The sequence below is a fragment of the Anopheles moucheti genome, chromosome 3, assembly GCF_943734755.1.
Source record: "Anopheles moucheti chromosome 3, idAnoMoucSN_F20_07, whole genome shotgun sequence".
In the NCBI taxonomy this organism is placed as follows: Eukaryota; Metazoa; Arthropoda; class Insecta; order Diptera; family Culicidae; genus Anopheles; species Anopheles moucheti.
Genome location: NC_069141.1, coordinates 78899136 through 78914804, shown reverse-complemented (window position 1 = coordinate 78914804; position 15669 = coordinate 78899136). Strand labels below are relative to the sequence as shown.

General features: G+C 41.5%; 1 protein-coding gene across 5 annotated transcripts in view; it reads left to right on the top strand.

Moving 5' to 3' along the window:
• Positions 1-15669, top strand: part of LOC128304599 (potassium voltage-gated channel subfamily KQT member 1-like) — a 161538-nt gene that overhangs the window by 130999 nt on the left and 14870 nt on the right. For all 5 annotated transcript variants that reach the window (XM_053041806.1, XM_053041803.1, XM_053041805.1 and 2 more), the window contains 4 exons: positions 10074-10170; positions 10280-10474; positions 10551-10702; positions 10789-10979. In XM_053041806.1, the coding sequence (XP_052897766.1) occupies positions 10074-10170; positions 10280-10474; positions 10551-10702; positions 10789-10979 (635 nt within the window). The remainder of the gene's footprint in view (positions 1-10073; positions 10171-10279; positions 10475-10550; positions 10703-10788; positions 10980-15669) is intronic.

Below are 15669 nucleotides of genomic sequence, written 5' to 3'. Positions count from 1 at the left end.
CTGATTTCTATCTCTCCGCAGTAGCATCAACCGACTCAGTCCAGCTCAACACATGCAATATCCACCCACTGTCTAAACGCCTCACTGTGCGGTAGTAGTGATCTATTCCATACTGAGACAGAACCCATACCGTTCCATACATGTTCGCTGATCAATCTTATCCAGTGCCGCATATTTCTCATCATTCTCTATTAACTGCCTCTACTAAGCGTATTAAACAAACACATCTTTTGCATATTACAACGAATGGAAAATCACAATTCTAATGATGATGCATTGTTCAACACTCAGTTGCAGCACGCAGGGCGTTTCGCACTGACTGTAAAACAATCGATAGGAAATTCATATTTAATAGATGCATACCATTTGGATGATAAACTTTTCCCAGATTATCTGTTCACATCCACACACAACACAAACCAAACGCGCACATTCATATCACGTACGATATATACCGTCCAGAGCGTCGTAATCTTGCAAAAGCTTCCAATGCCACAAACCAGCGAACACACGAAACACTCGACTAGTGGGCCGAATTAGTCTTTGGGGAGTGTAAATAACAATTTTAACACCCGCCACAGCCACCACGCCAAACAAGGTACAAATTTGTATCAAACACCGCTCCACTCGTTGCACGGTGGATACGTATTTAAATTAAACAAACTTCCATTATTCTCCCATCCACTTGGGGCAGTGGAGGGCAAACAAGTGCAAACATCGCTTTAGGGCACACCACGACCCCTTCGGTTAAACTGTCCGATTTGGACAACATACAATTGAATTAATTTCCCACCCACGGAACTCCTGCGGGAAAATGGTGTGGTGGCTACGGGCTTGAGATGAAAACTATCCCTTCTCGCTTGTATGCCACCGATACAGGGGGGATGGCTTCCCCGAAAACTTTGTTCGAAGGAACGGCACGGATTCATAACCATTTATGGTCCCACCGCTAGTTCTCCGTGGAAAACGATTTAAAAGCCCACGAAAGAAAACAACAAGATTTCCATCCCATTTCGACAACAGCTCCGGGTTTACTTGCGCAACATCTTCCCATCTCGAGCGAGCTTGCGTCTCAAAAATCTTGCACCAAAGTTTTAGCCGCTTCGGTTTGCTTCTGTGGCCACCCGTGTTGCACTGGCCGGGGCAAAGCACCAAAGCACAGCCGGACGCTTCCTGGTGGCGGTAAATTATTCATAGCTTCCCGACCGGATACTTTGATGCGCATAACAAATAAGCGCCCGGTCACCATTTGCCACGCGGCCAGTGAGCACAACTATACCCGGTTTGTGCCATTTTTTTTTTGTTTGTTTGCTGTTCCCGTTCACTTCCGGTTTCCGCCATGACTTTCGCCATAGTTGTTCCATTCCGTTTCACCGCCACGGCTGCTAAGCCATTGGCACCGTGACGCGCGGGCAAAATAAAATGTGAAAAATGGTGCCCGCTTTCTTGTGTGCGCTGCGCTAAAACCCGCAGTTAAACCCGCGCGAGCAGGAAATGAAACTTAAAAGCTGTACCGCTGACCGAAGTATCTCTGAATTATTGACCAACTAGTTGGAGCAAACAACAGTAGGTGAAACGAAACCTACCCACCCAGCAACGGTTCCAACGCGATTTCGTTGCGTTTGCAGCCCGGAGCTGCGAAGACCAACTTCCAGTGGGCGAATAGTCATGCTTTACCGTCGATCTTGCTAGCTTTCCTGCCCTGGGTCGTCGTGCGGGAAGCGAAACGAAAAAGCTTCGCAACAAACACAAACACAAGTCAGCAACTTTTAAAGCGCTTCCGTGTAAAGACAAGCATGCCAGGCGTGGAATCGCTGTCCGGATGGGTACAAAAACGCCCCCAGCAAACAGCACAACAGCACCAGTCGAGATTACTGGGCGAGAAACAGTGAGTGCGCGTGTGGCGAAGAGAAAAAAAAACAGGGAATTATTCCGAACAAATATTTGTCGGTCGGCGTATAAATCATCACAAAGCCATCCTCCAGCAACGGCAAGCGAACAAGCGTTTTGTCAGGATTGGCCTATGTTTTTGTGTACCCGTACCACTTACGGGTTTTCTTGAAAATCGTCTTGAATGTTTGCGCACGCACCGAATATGTTTGTCCAAAGACCGAAACGGACATCTTCGTTCCCGGGTCCGATGAGGATTTTCCCTTGGCTTATTACCTGCTAACTACCACCGTGGAAGGTTCCCGGTGCTTCTCCTTCCCTGTGGCGATAAGCAGTGCTGTAAATACAAATTACACAAACTCCCCGAGTAAACTTGCGGAACTTCGTCTGCGGTGCACGTTTTTGGGGTGATATACAGCACACCACCGACAAAGCAGGCAGCCGTCCATCGGTCTACGGGATGGACAACGTTGTCCAACAGCCCCAACGGTCGAAACGATTATCCGAATGGGTAGTGGTTGTCCTTTTGATTGAAATTATACGAAACCAAACTTGGTTTTGTGTTTGTGGCTTAATGGTAGTTTGCCCACCCCAAAACATGGAGTAATTGAGTTGAGTTCTGTGAATCTGGTGGAGTTCTGGGGGGTGTCATAGAAAAGGTACTTTTGCTTGGGCTTACATGAGTGGTACTAAAACATCCAGGCTTTCCTGAGCTACATTTTATTCTAATACAAGGTATTATAGATTAATATCGGACAGTACGTGTTCACGATTAAGCTACTTAATTGCTGGTATAACAATACAATTCATCAAAGCAAATACTTCTCAATAAGAAATCCTGTTCAACTGGGAAGTTGTACTAAAAAAAATCCCCGCTGATATCCTGTCGGAATCTTCGAAAGTCGACTTATGTCGACTTAAGTCATCCAACTGTACTAGCTCACCGTGCTTGCACTCTATCAATACTGTATGTACTGTACGGCATTATTAGATACTCATAACACTCTTTCTTCTATTCTCTCTTTCTCCCCTCTCACGCTCACTATTCACACACTCTCCGTTTCTCGCTCTTGCCTTTCTCTCTGTCTCTCTCTCTCTCTCACTTCGTGTACTAAACCGATATGCTGTCGTAACTTATCCAATGTAATTCACTCGTTTCGTTTCAATCTTTTGTTACATCCAACCTTATCAAACTATGTACAAACTGTGTTCGAATTGTAAATTAACTTGTTGACGTAATTGTTACAATTACAAAACAACATATTGTTCTACAAATTGCATACATACCGGCGCTGACACAATGTTTGCGGTGCCCATTCCTTCAATTACAACATCAACAAAAAAACTCCCTAAAACGACTGCAAATACACGCACAATCCTTGTTTTGTGTAAAATGCACACACACATATACCCTCGGAAACAATCTTTAAAACATATACACGATTTTTTCCCACGTTGTGAATATCGACATCATACGTCCTATATATTCCACCACAACCACGCAACATCGACACATACACACACACCCGTATTCCTTCTACCACCTCCCCTCGTTCCGTTTATGCGGTTCCTTTCAAATAGCTAAAGTATTTCGTGGCACGTAAAAAATTCCGCGAGGCACAGAAACCGTACGATGTGAAAGATGTTATGGAACAGTACACTTCGGGACATGCGGATCTGCTGACCCGCGTCAGGAACCTACAGTTTAGGTGAGAGCACTACTCCACTTACTCTTTCTATTCCGATTGCTTTACCGTCTGTTTTGTTATTCTCTTCATTTCCATGACTGATTCATCATTTTCCGTGTATTTTGCAGTATTTTACTCATTTTATTTTTGGTATTTTTAGTTCCAAATTTAATTACCGTTCTTTCGACGATTGTTCTGCCTCATCTTTTAAAGATATTTTCCTAGTTCTCACACTTCTCGCTCTCTCTCTGTCTTTCTCTTTCGGCCTTTCGCTCTGTTTCTACCTCAATCACTATGGGTTGAACTCTTGAGCATCCAATGGCTGCTAGATTATTTCTTTCATTTTCATTTGCCTTCTGTATTTGCGATCCTGGTAGCAAATAAAAAAAAATCACCATTGCTGGATCGTTCTCCTGCCGAATGCTAAAAAGCTTCTCGAGAAGCGCTTCAAACTCAACGCTTTCTTATTATGCATTCCTTTGTAAAATTGCATCGAATCAATTTGCCTGCCGCCGTTCCAGGTGCCTGTTGTGGTGAAGGACCCGTGCCGTACGAGTTATTGAATTCTCACGATTGAATAACTTCTATCGCTCATTTCAATACTCTTCAGCCCTCAGCATCTCGTTATTGTGATTTCTATATATTTTCTTTCTTACTCAATATAATGCATTCCGATATGTTTCACTGCTCCATGGAACGCCATGAACTGCCAAAGTTTATTTTAAGCTCCTAACGATATGTGGCTTACACAATGAAGAATATTCTCCTTAGCTGGTTTCGTTTGTTTTTTTCTTCATTTTTTATTTTAACAATAAAAAATACAACATTTTAGCAGCTTCCAATTGGCCAATGTTTGCTCCTTTATATTATCCACTCTGTGTGACCATTTCGAACCAACTCAAATGTGCTACCCTGTTTTAGGCAGTTAAATATTTCGTTTGTTTCGAGTTTGCGTGTCTCCAGCTCATTCGAACTTCGACATGTCGTATATTTTGTACAAAAAATTATAACCGTCCGTATGTTTATATCTCTGTTTCCGTTTGTTTTTTTTGCCAAACAAAACTTATTTATCAACCAAAACCAAAAAGCATTATTAAACCCCCTGTACCTTATTATTGCCGTATCAGCAGCGTTTGTATGTGTATGCTCAGTTTGCTTTACGTTGCCAATTTTGCCGTATGGTATTTTACCGCTACAGCCATACCGTTTTAGAATAGTTTTGCGAGTTTACGTGATGTACGTCTCGTTCGTTGGTTTTGTTGAGTTTAGTATGTTTGTTTCTCTCTCTCTCTCTCTTTTATTCCCAACATTTATTTCCCCCCACTCCCAACAAAGCTCAAATACTTTCAAGTCAAATAGTTTTGAATGTCATTGATGTGATTTTGTTGTTATTATTCGAACCGAAAACTGTTGATTATTCATTTCCTTTTATTTCGTACATCATTGCCGTGTGTGTAGCGCCAGGTTTTGTCGGATTTGTATCTGTATTTATCCTTTAATTTGTTGTTTTTAAACCCCATTCTCACTAAATCCTTCTCAAACTCGATAGTAACTGCTAAACGCTAGCCAGCGACATAAACGGAGTGAAATTAAACAAAAATAAACCCAATTAAACACAGTTGTTTGATGTGATCGTTTTTATTTTTCGATGTGATCGTTGTGAGATGTATAATTCATTTGATTTTTTACCAAATATCCATTTGTAACGATACAAAACATTAATCATTTTGCAATGGAAAACTATACAGATGCTTGCGAGTATTATTCAATTACTGTGTATTATGAGACGACCAAATATCCATTTTACAAAACGTAAATGTATCCAACTAAATGTTTCTATATTTACCTTTCCGAACCTTTCTACCACACACAGTGAGTCAGTTCAAAGTAACAACCTAACAACAACAAAACTTCATCAATGACGTTTCAAGCTACACTTGTTGATTGGACATTTCCGCCTGTTGGTCTTGTACAGTCGTGTTTTGTGCGTCGTTCTGTTTACTTTGCGCCGGTATCTAACGCGCGGCAGTACGTTCTCATCCAGCAAATACGAGTAGCGTAGAAGAGTGTTCGTGCCATCCCAATCGCAAAAGCTCTCGCACCCGCTGATCGATTCGCGGGAACGGCCATCACTGTAATGATGGGCCGTTCCGGTCACCTGTACATACAATCAGCCATACAGCATTATGTTAAATGCCATAGTTGCAGCCGTGCCTCAGTAGATGATCAAACAAACAGCTAGTAGTGCAAACGAGTAAATGAACAGCAGTAACAACAAAGAGTAAAACGAAAAAAAAGCCCCTTACCCACACAAGTCAACGATCCATCCGCTCCAGTGTTCCTCAAATCAAACACACAATGCCCCGTACAATGGGGCGCAATCGTCCTACTCGACCTACACTGCTCCTGTTCCATCCAATCGTGTACACACTGTAAATAAACACCGCAAAAAAAAAACACTCACACTCACCGAAACCGTGTTCAATATCCCGTCCGTTTAGTGCTGATCCGTAACGCCCGAACCCCCCCCCGTGCCGTGTTTTATGAATCCGATTCATTGGTAATTTTGCCATCTTCTTCAACAGTCGTACTGCTAGCGAAAGCATAACAACACCTTTCGCGACAGCTCTGCAAGTAAATCAACTTCATGTGGTTTATGTGCACAGTTTCAATTTATCCTTCCTTTAGTAACGTTTTTGTGGTAATTTCAGACTATGAACTGGCGCTGAATAACAACAGGCCACGGTGGTCCCATGATTGACCCATGTTTTTTAGATTGCATATCAGTAATCCCCAGCAAACGTATCCCCAGTAAAACACTCCAACAGTCGCTGGGGTTGATGTTGATGTCGTACCTTTTGGGATTCATTTTCAAAAGATTTCGGAGTAGTTCAGCATTGGTAAACATGTTGAATTTTCCCTCGTAACGTACCTCCAAAGCCAAATTCATTGCATGTAATATTAAGACCAACCAAGCGGGAAGTCTTTCGTAGCAGCATGCCTTTGGGAATAGTACCTTAAGGTGCCTATAGACGTTGGCTTTTTTTCATAATTTCACATTTATTCCATAGCTTGAAGCTGAGCTCAAATTCAAATATTGAAATTAAGGTGAAAACAATTCAAAAACAGTGAAGGGATAAAAAGACATGGAGGTAACGCATATAATTATAATAATCGAATATTAAAACTAGGACAATCTTAAGGGCTATAACAAATTATAATTAATATGCCAATGCTAATGCTAAAGATTGAGAATTTTCCAGGAATAACATTATAAACATCGCTACGAGCGAACCTCAAATCATAGCATAATTTCTCGCTCCGTCTCTCTATGTTTAATTGCAAATGACTCCATCCGTAAATGCTGTCTTGCGGGAAGTCTTACTTAGAAATCCTGTCGGATCACAGGATCTCCAGCACGTTCCCTAGTCTTTTTCTCTTCCGCTACTGTTTGTTTGTAGAAAATTTACTCCTATCAACCACTAGCCATTCGCACAACTCGACCACATTTCATTCCCAGTGTCTTTTTTCCCAGAACTACAAATAAACCCTCCTGTCCGTTCCCGTACTATGCTTGCTGTCTCAAATAACCTGCAAAGTGCATGTTGCTGTGTAGTTTTGCTACGAATAGATTGAGGCATTATTTATGTTTCTAAGTAGAAAGTTCACCTAGTACACCTGGAGTCCCACTGAGTCACTGTGCACAGTGCGCCTTTCTGGAGAAACGAATGTCTGTCATTCAAAGACAACGCAACTGGTCATTACACAAACCGTTACACAGGCATGATAAGTTTCGGCTTACCAACCGCACTAGCTACCACTCACCCCGGATGATCCTACGTCCGTTGATGTACTCGTGTTGCTTATCTGTTTGTAACAACGTCCTCATTGCACACTACCTTTGTCTGGTCGGAAATGGAATGACATTGCTGCAGAAACATCACAATCAATACGCCGGGACGATAGTTTATGAAGTTTGCTGCTGTAGACAAACAACCACGAGTGACAAAGCGAAATCTAATCGGATTAATGAAGGTTCTTCTTAAGGTTCTTAACATCACGACATATGTCCCCTTTGATGTGGTGGGAAGTTTCTGTGTGTCAACTTTTGTAACACTAACCACCTCCGTAACGGTTTCTTCAGTGAGCACCCTCCAACTGCCAGAAGTCTTCCTTTGCTCAAATGAAGAACTTCCCTTCGGGTATCCGGAAAGCCGGAGGAAAGAAAACCTTCCAGCACCATAATAAACTAGGCCAGACCCTTTTAGCAGCACGAATACATCAACGTGTAGCTTCACTGCAATGCGATTTAATTAAACTTAGCGTAAATATAGTATTTCGAAACGTGGAACGTACCATTTCGTTCCCATTTCTTTTTTTTTGATAATTCACCATTTAGTAACCGATCCGTAAAGGAACACACGAACAAAAACATTCAAAAACAAACTCCCAAAACTTTCCCCTTAGCCGTTAAAAATGGCCGACGCTTTGCTTTCAGCTTTATTCCTTCCTTGCGTTTGAGCTCTTTCGTGCGAGTAATGAAAAACAAATCCCTGTTCGACAGTTGGCCTCTGAGGCACTCTGAGGCTGAGTCATAATTTTCCACCATGATTGACACTGTTTAGTAACTATTTTACCTCGTCCCTTTGTGTTGCCGCTAGTAGTTACCGCACCGTCCCGACATTACCGCCGTGTGTTTAGACAGCTTTCATCCAAGTAGTTAAGCGCCCTAATGGAAACCACCGTACCAGATGATTATGGCTTTTCATAAAAAACTGTGCTTGTTTGTAGGGAAACATGCAATTTTCCACCAGCAAAGTAGCAAAGTCAGCCAAACAAAAAAAACACAAATACACACGTCTGATTATAAAAAAAGTTTCTGATTGTAAATAATAAAACAAAACCCTTAGGGTGCAAAGCAAAAAGCAATCTCCTGCTTAGCTATCAACACATTTCCACTGCACACGGACACAATCAACAAGGCTTTTCATTTTCGGATTAATTCCTTCGCGCTTGACTGCTTTCGTTTTCTGTTGTTTTGGTTTAGTCGGGTAGTTTTATCGTTGCTCATTTTACTGTAAAACTTTCTCAAGCTGGTTCTTTTTTTGTGTATAATTTGTATCTCTCCACCACGCATTCTAGCTTCCTTATACTTATTTAGTGTAAGTGTATTTAAATATGTGTGTGTGTAGCTATCTAGTGCTTGTTGTTGAAAAATTATAATCTCACCCTTGCTTGCCTAACAGTTTGTTCGCCTGCACGCTTATTGTGCACGAAAGCGCCATAATAAGCCCGTCGTGTCAAATAACTTCCGATTTGTTCGAAGCTTCTGCATACTTCGCTTTTCAATTGCTATGTTTTATTTTTCATTTCTAATCTGTGTTCTTGATTGCTTATTGCTTTTCTCGTAAATGACCTGTAGTTGGTAGAAGGAAAAAAAACAACAACAAAATACCATCCCATTAACCTAAAGTCTAAGAACGGAAAAACGGCACAGGACAAAACCTTCACGGCACGAAAGGCTGCAAACAAAGGGCTGCCAAACATTTCGTACTGCAGCGTACGCGACCGCACGCTACTCATCCCACTGCAGTGGGAAATTGTTTTTCGAGCTGCAAACAAATCAGCAAACGCAGCAATAATCATATTCCGCGGAAAATGGGGTCGAAATAGACAATGGAGCTTTTTCGTGATAAAAGTAAATTTCCACCGAATCAATCATGTTACAATAAGGGGGAGAGGAGGGGAGAGAGAAATGGCAAAGCACCATAAATGACACGGCGATGTTTTATTCAGCGTTCGATGCATTTTGGCGATCGATCGGTAGCTCAAAAATTCCACCCCCTTAGCTTTCGACGAACGCTTCATTGTTCCAAAAGCTCAGCGCACAATTCGAAGTACACCCAAGGTCGTCTAGACAACCGGAACGTTTCATGTGCGCTTTTCGAATCGCTGCATCTAGTTTTCATTGACGCTGATGTGCTTGGTTTCAATCGATTCTACGCGATGCACCCGTCGCTGTATGACGTACCGGTGGGAATATATGTATATTTCGCTTTACGAATCGCGCGACGGAATATGCAAATTGGATTGCAACACGAACCGGTGTCTTGTAGCGTTACACTTCAATCGCATCACCGTATCGCTTCAATCGAAGTTGAAGTGTTTGAGTATTGAGGTTGGTTGGTAATTTGTTTGCATCCTTTCGTGTCGTACCAGTGCCAGTACCAGGTTTTGTAACGTTGCCACTATCCATGTGCTTGTTGTTGACTAACGAAAAGAAAACTAAAACTAAACTCCCATCTCGTGATGTGCATTCATCGTACCGATGCACTTCTCACTTCCCATGTACTGCACGGCAGTTTGTGCATCGAGCGCACAGGGAAAATAATGAGTGATATCTAATGCAGCATTTTTCTTTTCTATCCCTTTCCCCCGTTCCCAATGGCTCCGGGGTTGGGTTTTTCCTCCTCCGGTGGCCACGGCGCAATTCAGGTTAGACCAAATTCTTGGCAAGCAAGGATCGAAATCAAAAGATGTGTATGCATCGAAAATTAGTTTAGCTTCGCGTGTAGTGAAAATTGAAAGACAAGTAAGTGGTACCGAATGCGGGAATTCATCTTGCACCTTGTCAAGGACTGGTGTACCGATCGTTCTTTGTCTAACACTCCGGTTTGCTTTAACACCCACCCTAAACGCAGGTTGACGACATAGAGACAAAGGTAGATTCATTTATAGATTTATACATGCAGGATCGGATGCGTCTTTTATCACTTCCACTACATCCTGACACATCACATTCCAACAATCCAAACCTTCCATCATTGCCACCGAAAGGCGGTGGAGCAGCGGCTGTTATCACTACTGTGAAAACTAGTTCTAGTGGTTCATTGAAAGTAAGTGGCCTCGGCCTCGACTGTGGCGCCCTCCCCCTGAATCGGATCACTCACCGCGTATCGTTACCCTTTGCAGCCAAAGCCTATTTTAGTAGATAAACAATTTTCGGAACCGAATTCACCGATAGCGAAAACGTTCGAGGAACAACCGTTGCAGCAGAAACGTCCACCAATGCAGCGCGGCTTCTCCGATTTGGGCCATAGGATAAAGAAGCGCGTCACGCTCAGGTAAGTAACGCAAATCACTGAGACGTGTCGGAGGTTAGGAATCTAGCTAAGAGATATCTTTTCTTTGTTCTAACCCACTTTTTTAGCTCTATACCTCCACAGTACGTTGGCAACAGTACCGGCCAGCCGTCGGATCGTGGCGATGTTGTGATCGTGGTACCAAACATCGATTCCGAGCATCTGGAACCGGTCGGTATCGAGGATCTCGCCTCCGTCTGCATCGATACGGAGATCGAGATCGAACCGGGCAGCCCCAAAACCATCACGGAAAGTTCAAGTAAGTGTTACCATTTTGACGCTATCTATTTGTTGGTTTTCGCCTAACTCTCCGTGTGCCGTCGTTTATCTGCTGAAGCGCTCACGTACCGGCGGTACGTTTGTACAAACAAAAGCAATCAACAACATTACCCAAAGCAAGCAAGCAAACGACACCGAGGTTTTCTTCCCATACATTACCTGCGGTGTTTGCAGCGAGAGTACAGTGTTCGCCGCTTTTTGCCGCTATAAACGAATGTTTGCTAGTGTTGCATTTAACATCTGAACGCCACTGTACATACATTTTGCACACCTCACACACTTAAAATGAACGTGTTTACGCCACGAGCGATGCTAAACTATCAATCGGGATTTTTTGTTTGTTGGGGAGTAATTAAAATGCAAACAAAACTAAATTTGACTTAACATGTCATTCAAGCTAAATGAATGCGTTTAAACGAAGAATTTAAAATGGCTTTATTTCATTTTCCTTTTCCTGCTGCTCGTTATACTTTATTTTGAATATCTTATCGTTATGTAACATTCTTTCGAATATTTGTTTTTTGGATTGTCTGCATTTCTTTTCCTTCTATTTAATTTCTGTTGAACGGGTCTTCACTATTTAAAAAGCATTTTGCGTAACAAACTCCTAAGATGTTAGGAAACATAAATAAAAGTTTTCAAAACTTGCGCTGACGTACAAATTTTGCACTTTCGTTCACACGCAGCGGCGGATCAAACGGTAGGCGGAGTAGGCGGTCGCCTAGGGCCTCGCCGTGTTGGGGGCCCCAATAAATTTGTGCCTATTGTTTGATTTTTGAAAATTTTAAAACAAAGTAAAATTATAGCAAAAAAAATTAATTTACAAAGTAGAAAATTGATCAAAAATATCTTTCTTGGTTATATAAAACATTTTTTTCTATGTGATAAATTAAATGCAGAGAAGAATATCGACTTTGTGACTTTAAAGTATAAACGAAATTGCACCAGGACCAGGACACTAATTTTCCCGTTGGTCGAGAAAAATTTCTTCAAAAACTACCTGTTTCCGAATGTATAATACCAGGAGAGCATCCACGGAAGAGGTAGCACCTAGTACAGCAATTTTGGTCGAAAACCGCCGAAAAGTATGCAATGTTTAAACATTAACTTTCCCGTTGGTCGTGAAAAATTTCTTCGAAAACTACCAGTTTCCGAATTTAAAGTACCAGGAGAGCATGCACGGAAGAGGTAGCTCCTGGTACTGCGCCGTAAGGTATGCAATGTTTATACACTAACTTTGCAACCAACTTGCAACGCAATGCGCCGTAAGGTATGCAATGTTTATACACTAACCTTGCAACCAACTTGCAATGCAAGTTTGCATGCAAGAAACTTGCAGCAAGATGGCGCCCAACTTCGTACTTGCATGCAAGCTTGCATGCAAACTTGCATGCAAGTTCTTGCAAGCAAATTCTTGCATGAAAACTTGCATGCAAGTTTGCATGCAAGAACTTGCATGCAAGAACTTGCATGCAAGAACTTGCATGCAAGAGCTTGCATGCAAACTTGCATACAAGAACTTGCATGCAAGCTTGCATATAAGAACTTGCATACAAGAACTTGCATGCAAGTTTGCATGCAAGTTTGTTGCATGCAAGTTTGTTGCATGCAAGTTTGTTGCATGCAAGTACGAAGTTGGGCGCCATCTTGCGCGCCATCTTGCTGCAAGTTTCTTGCTTGCACCAAACTTGCATTGCATGTTGGTTGCAAGGTTAGTGTATAAACATTGCATACCTTACGGCGCATTGCGTTGCAAGTTGGTTGCAAAGTTAGTGTATAAACGTTGCATACCTTACGGCGCATTGCGTTGCAAGTTGGTTGCAAAGTTAGTGTATAAACATTGCATACCTTACGGCGCAGTACCAGGAGCTACCTCTTCCGTGCATGCTCTCCTAGTACTTTAAATTCGGAAACTGGTAGTTTTAGAAGAAATTTTTCTCGACCAACGGGAAAGTTAGTGTTTAAACATTGCATACCTTTCGGCGGTTTTCGAGCAAAATTGCTGTTCTAGGTGCTACCTCTTCCGTGGATGCTTTCCTGGTATCGGAAATCGGAAAACAGCTGGTTTTGTATGGAATTTCGTACCAGCTAATGGCGATCCAAGTAGTGGCGTTATCGTTCTCCTTAGCGCATACAAACGTTTATATATAGAGACTAGCTTACTAGGCCCGTTTACAGGGCTACGCAACAGAACTCTGAGATGTACGCAAGGGAGCTTTCTTTCCGAGACTTTGCTGGTGTTGTTACATCATGTTTGAAGTACATCTCCCTAACACCGATAATGCCGTAGCAAAATTATGGGCCCCCCTTGAAAAATTCCGCCCTGGGCCTCCAAGGGGATTGATCCTCCACTGTTCACACGTTATAGTTGGAGGATAATTGACAAAGTTCAAGAGATAGAAAATATTGTATAAGAGGTTGGAAAAATTTAAAAGATGTATTTTTATTGCACCACACGTTGCGATTTTATCCTTGGATAATAATATTACGTATAGTTTTTTTTAACTTCCTATAATCTCTTCAAATTTCTTCAAAATATGTTAAAAACACAAGTAGGATCTCAATATATTCTGGCCAGTTTTTAGAATGTCTGTTCCACCCATGAAATGAAGCAGCGTCCCACCTCAAAAATTTCGTGCTGCTTAAAGTCAAATATTTTATGAGGTATTAATTGTGATCTTTTATTCATGCAGTTCGTGTTCATATTTTCGATATAAATAAAATATATTGTGAGGATAGTGAGGAATCGTATATTTAATATCAATCTTATTTATCTCTTCTACTTTATCATTTATCCCAAATGACTAGGTGACATATATTTATGTTAAGCACTGTGTTAGAGTATGATATTTGCAGACACAAAGCGTCTCTAATAGTCATCCTGTAATAGTAATCTTTGGACTAGAAAAAGAAAGATTTGATTATTATTTACCTTTTAAAAGTTATGCTCATAAGAAATTTAAATTAAATAAGGGTCTCCTCTACAGTTCTGTGATAAATTCTATATTCCATTAAACTAGCTAAAATAATGAAGGTTTTCGGTGAGGCTCACCTGCGTAACCCTGCATCCCTCTTCCTCTTCTGCGCGCTCTAATAAAATTTCTTTCTTTCTCTTTTTCTTCCTACAAAAAAAAACACCAAAAACCAAACAAAACAAACCAAACAAATCCGTTTGCGAACCGACCCCGCTTGTGTCAGTGTCAGAATTAGAAAACTTTTGCTTTGCTGAGTACTCCACTCGACGAGGATCTCGCATACAGACTTGTGTGTAGGCTTGTCCATCCCTTCCGGATGGACCACCAAAAATCAAACTACTGCCGGTGAGAAAGATACATCATACCGCACCATACGAATGCAATGTGGCTCTAGTGTACAACCCTGACCGAAATCGCTGTAGTTGAACATAGGAAAATTACAACCAGTTTGCTAGAACCGGTGTTCACGGACATTCGGGTCGCCCGATTCCCCGGGTCACCCGATCGTTACGGTGGAACGCTCGATTCGCAATGACAAACTCGTTAAGCAATTGTACAAAGCATTGATGTGTTGTACCGTACTGGCGGTTTGTAGGCCAAAAAAAAACCCCACATACACGCTCACACCAACACCAACCAAAAACTGCACATCTATTGCGTGCAAGATGAAACTTGTTGATAGATTACAACCGTTCGATTTTCTTTGCTAGTGCCCACCGAGAGCGTTTCCACTGTGTCTTCCGTAATGTTTCCGTTCACTTCGACAACGATGTAAATACATTCTTCTAGCGTCCCCCTTTTTTTATGCGTTGCCTTTTCGTTACCACAAGATGCAAAGCACCGTTCATTGGCGAGAGTTTATCTTTATTTCATGCACTGTTGAGTCTATCACATACAAATAATACGAACAAACTTTTCCTGAAGTCTGATACTCTGCACTAAGCAAGGTCGTTAGGGGGGAATTTATATAAGGAGAAACAATACTTACCTACCTAAAAATTTATTAGTTGATGTAGTTAAGAAAAACAATTACTTTCAACAATCACTCTTTATCACCCGCTATTATTGAGTTCTTTTTGCTTCTGTTGATTTAAATTTATTTGTAAGAAGGAGTAAATTTTCGGGGCGGCCCGGTGGCATGATGGTAGCGGAGCCGGTCTTCACACGAACGGCCCGGACCAAAAATCCCATCCGGACCAATCCCCCCGTAGCAAGGACTGACTATCCGGCTACGTGGTAAAATAAGTCGATACGGCCAGGCCGTTCTAACGAAACAAAAAAAAAAAAAAAAAAAAAAAAAAGGAGTAAATTTACTGCATATTTAAAATCATCTTTAAAAACAGTATACAGATAGTCTCCGATATACGCGGTTATAGCGGACCACGTAGATTCGCGTATCTCGAATTTCCGCAAATGTCAAATCTTGAAAATTTTCGTTTTGTTTATGATTTAATGTTATAGAGTCGCCATTTTGTATAATTAACAAAACATAAAACAATTTTTTTACCTCTAATTAAATCGCCATTTTCAACTATTGCTTTTTTATCCTCTTGAGTTATTTTTTTTACAATTAACTTATTCACGTGCCAAAAAATCAATTTGTGAATCCGCTGTTATTAGATACCGTGTATTTTGGGGACTAGCTGTAACTAAAATTAAACGATATTTAAAAAAACATCTGAAATGAAAGTATTG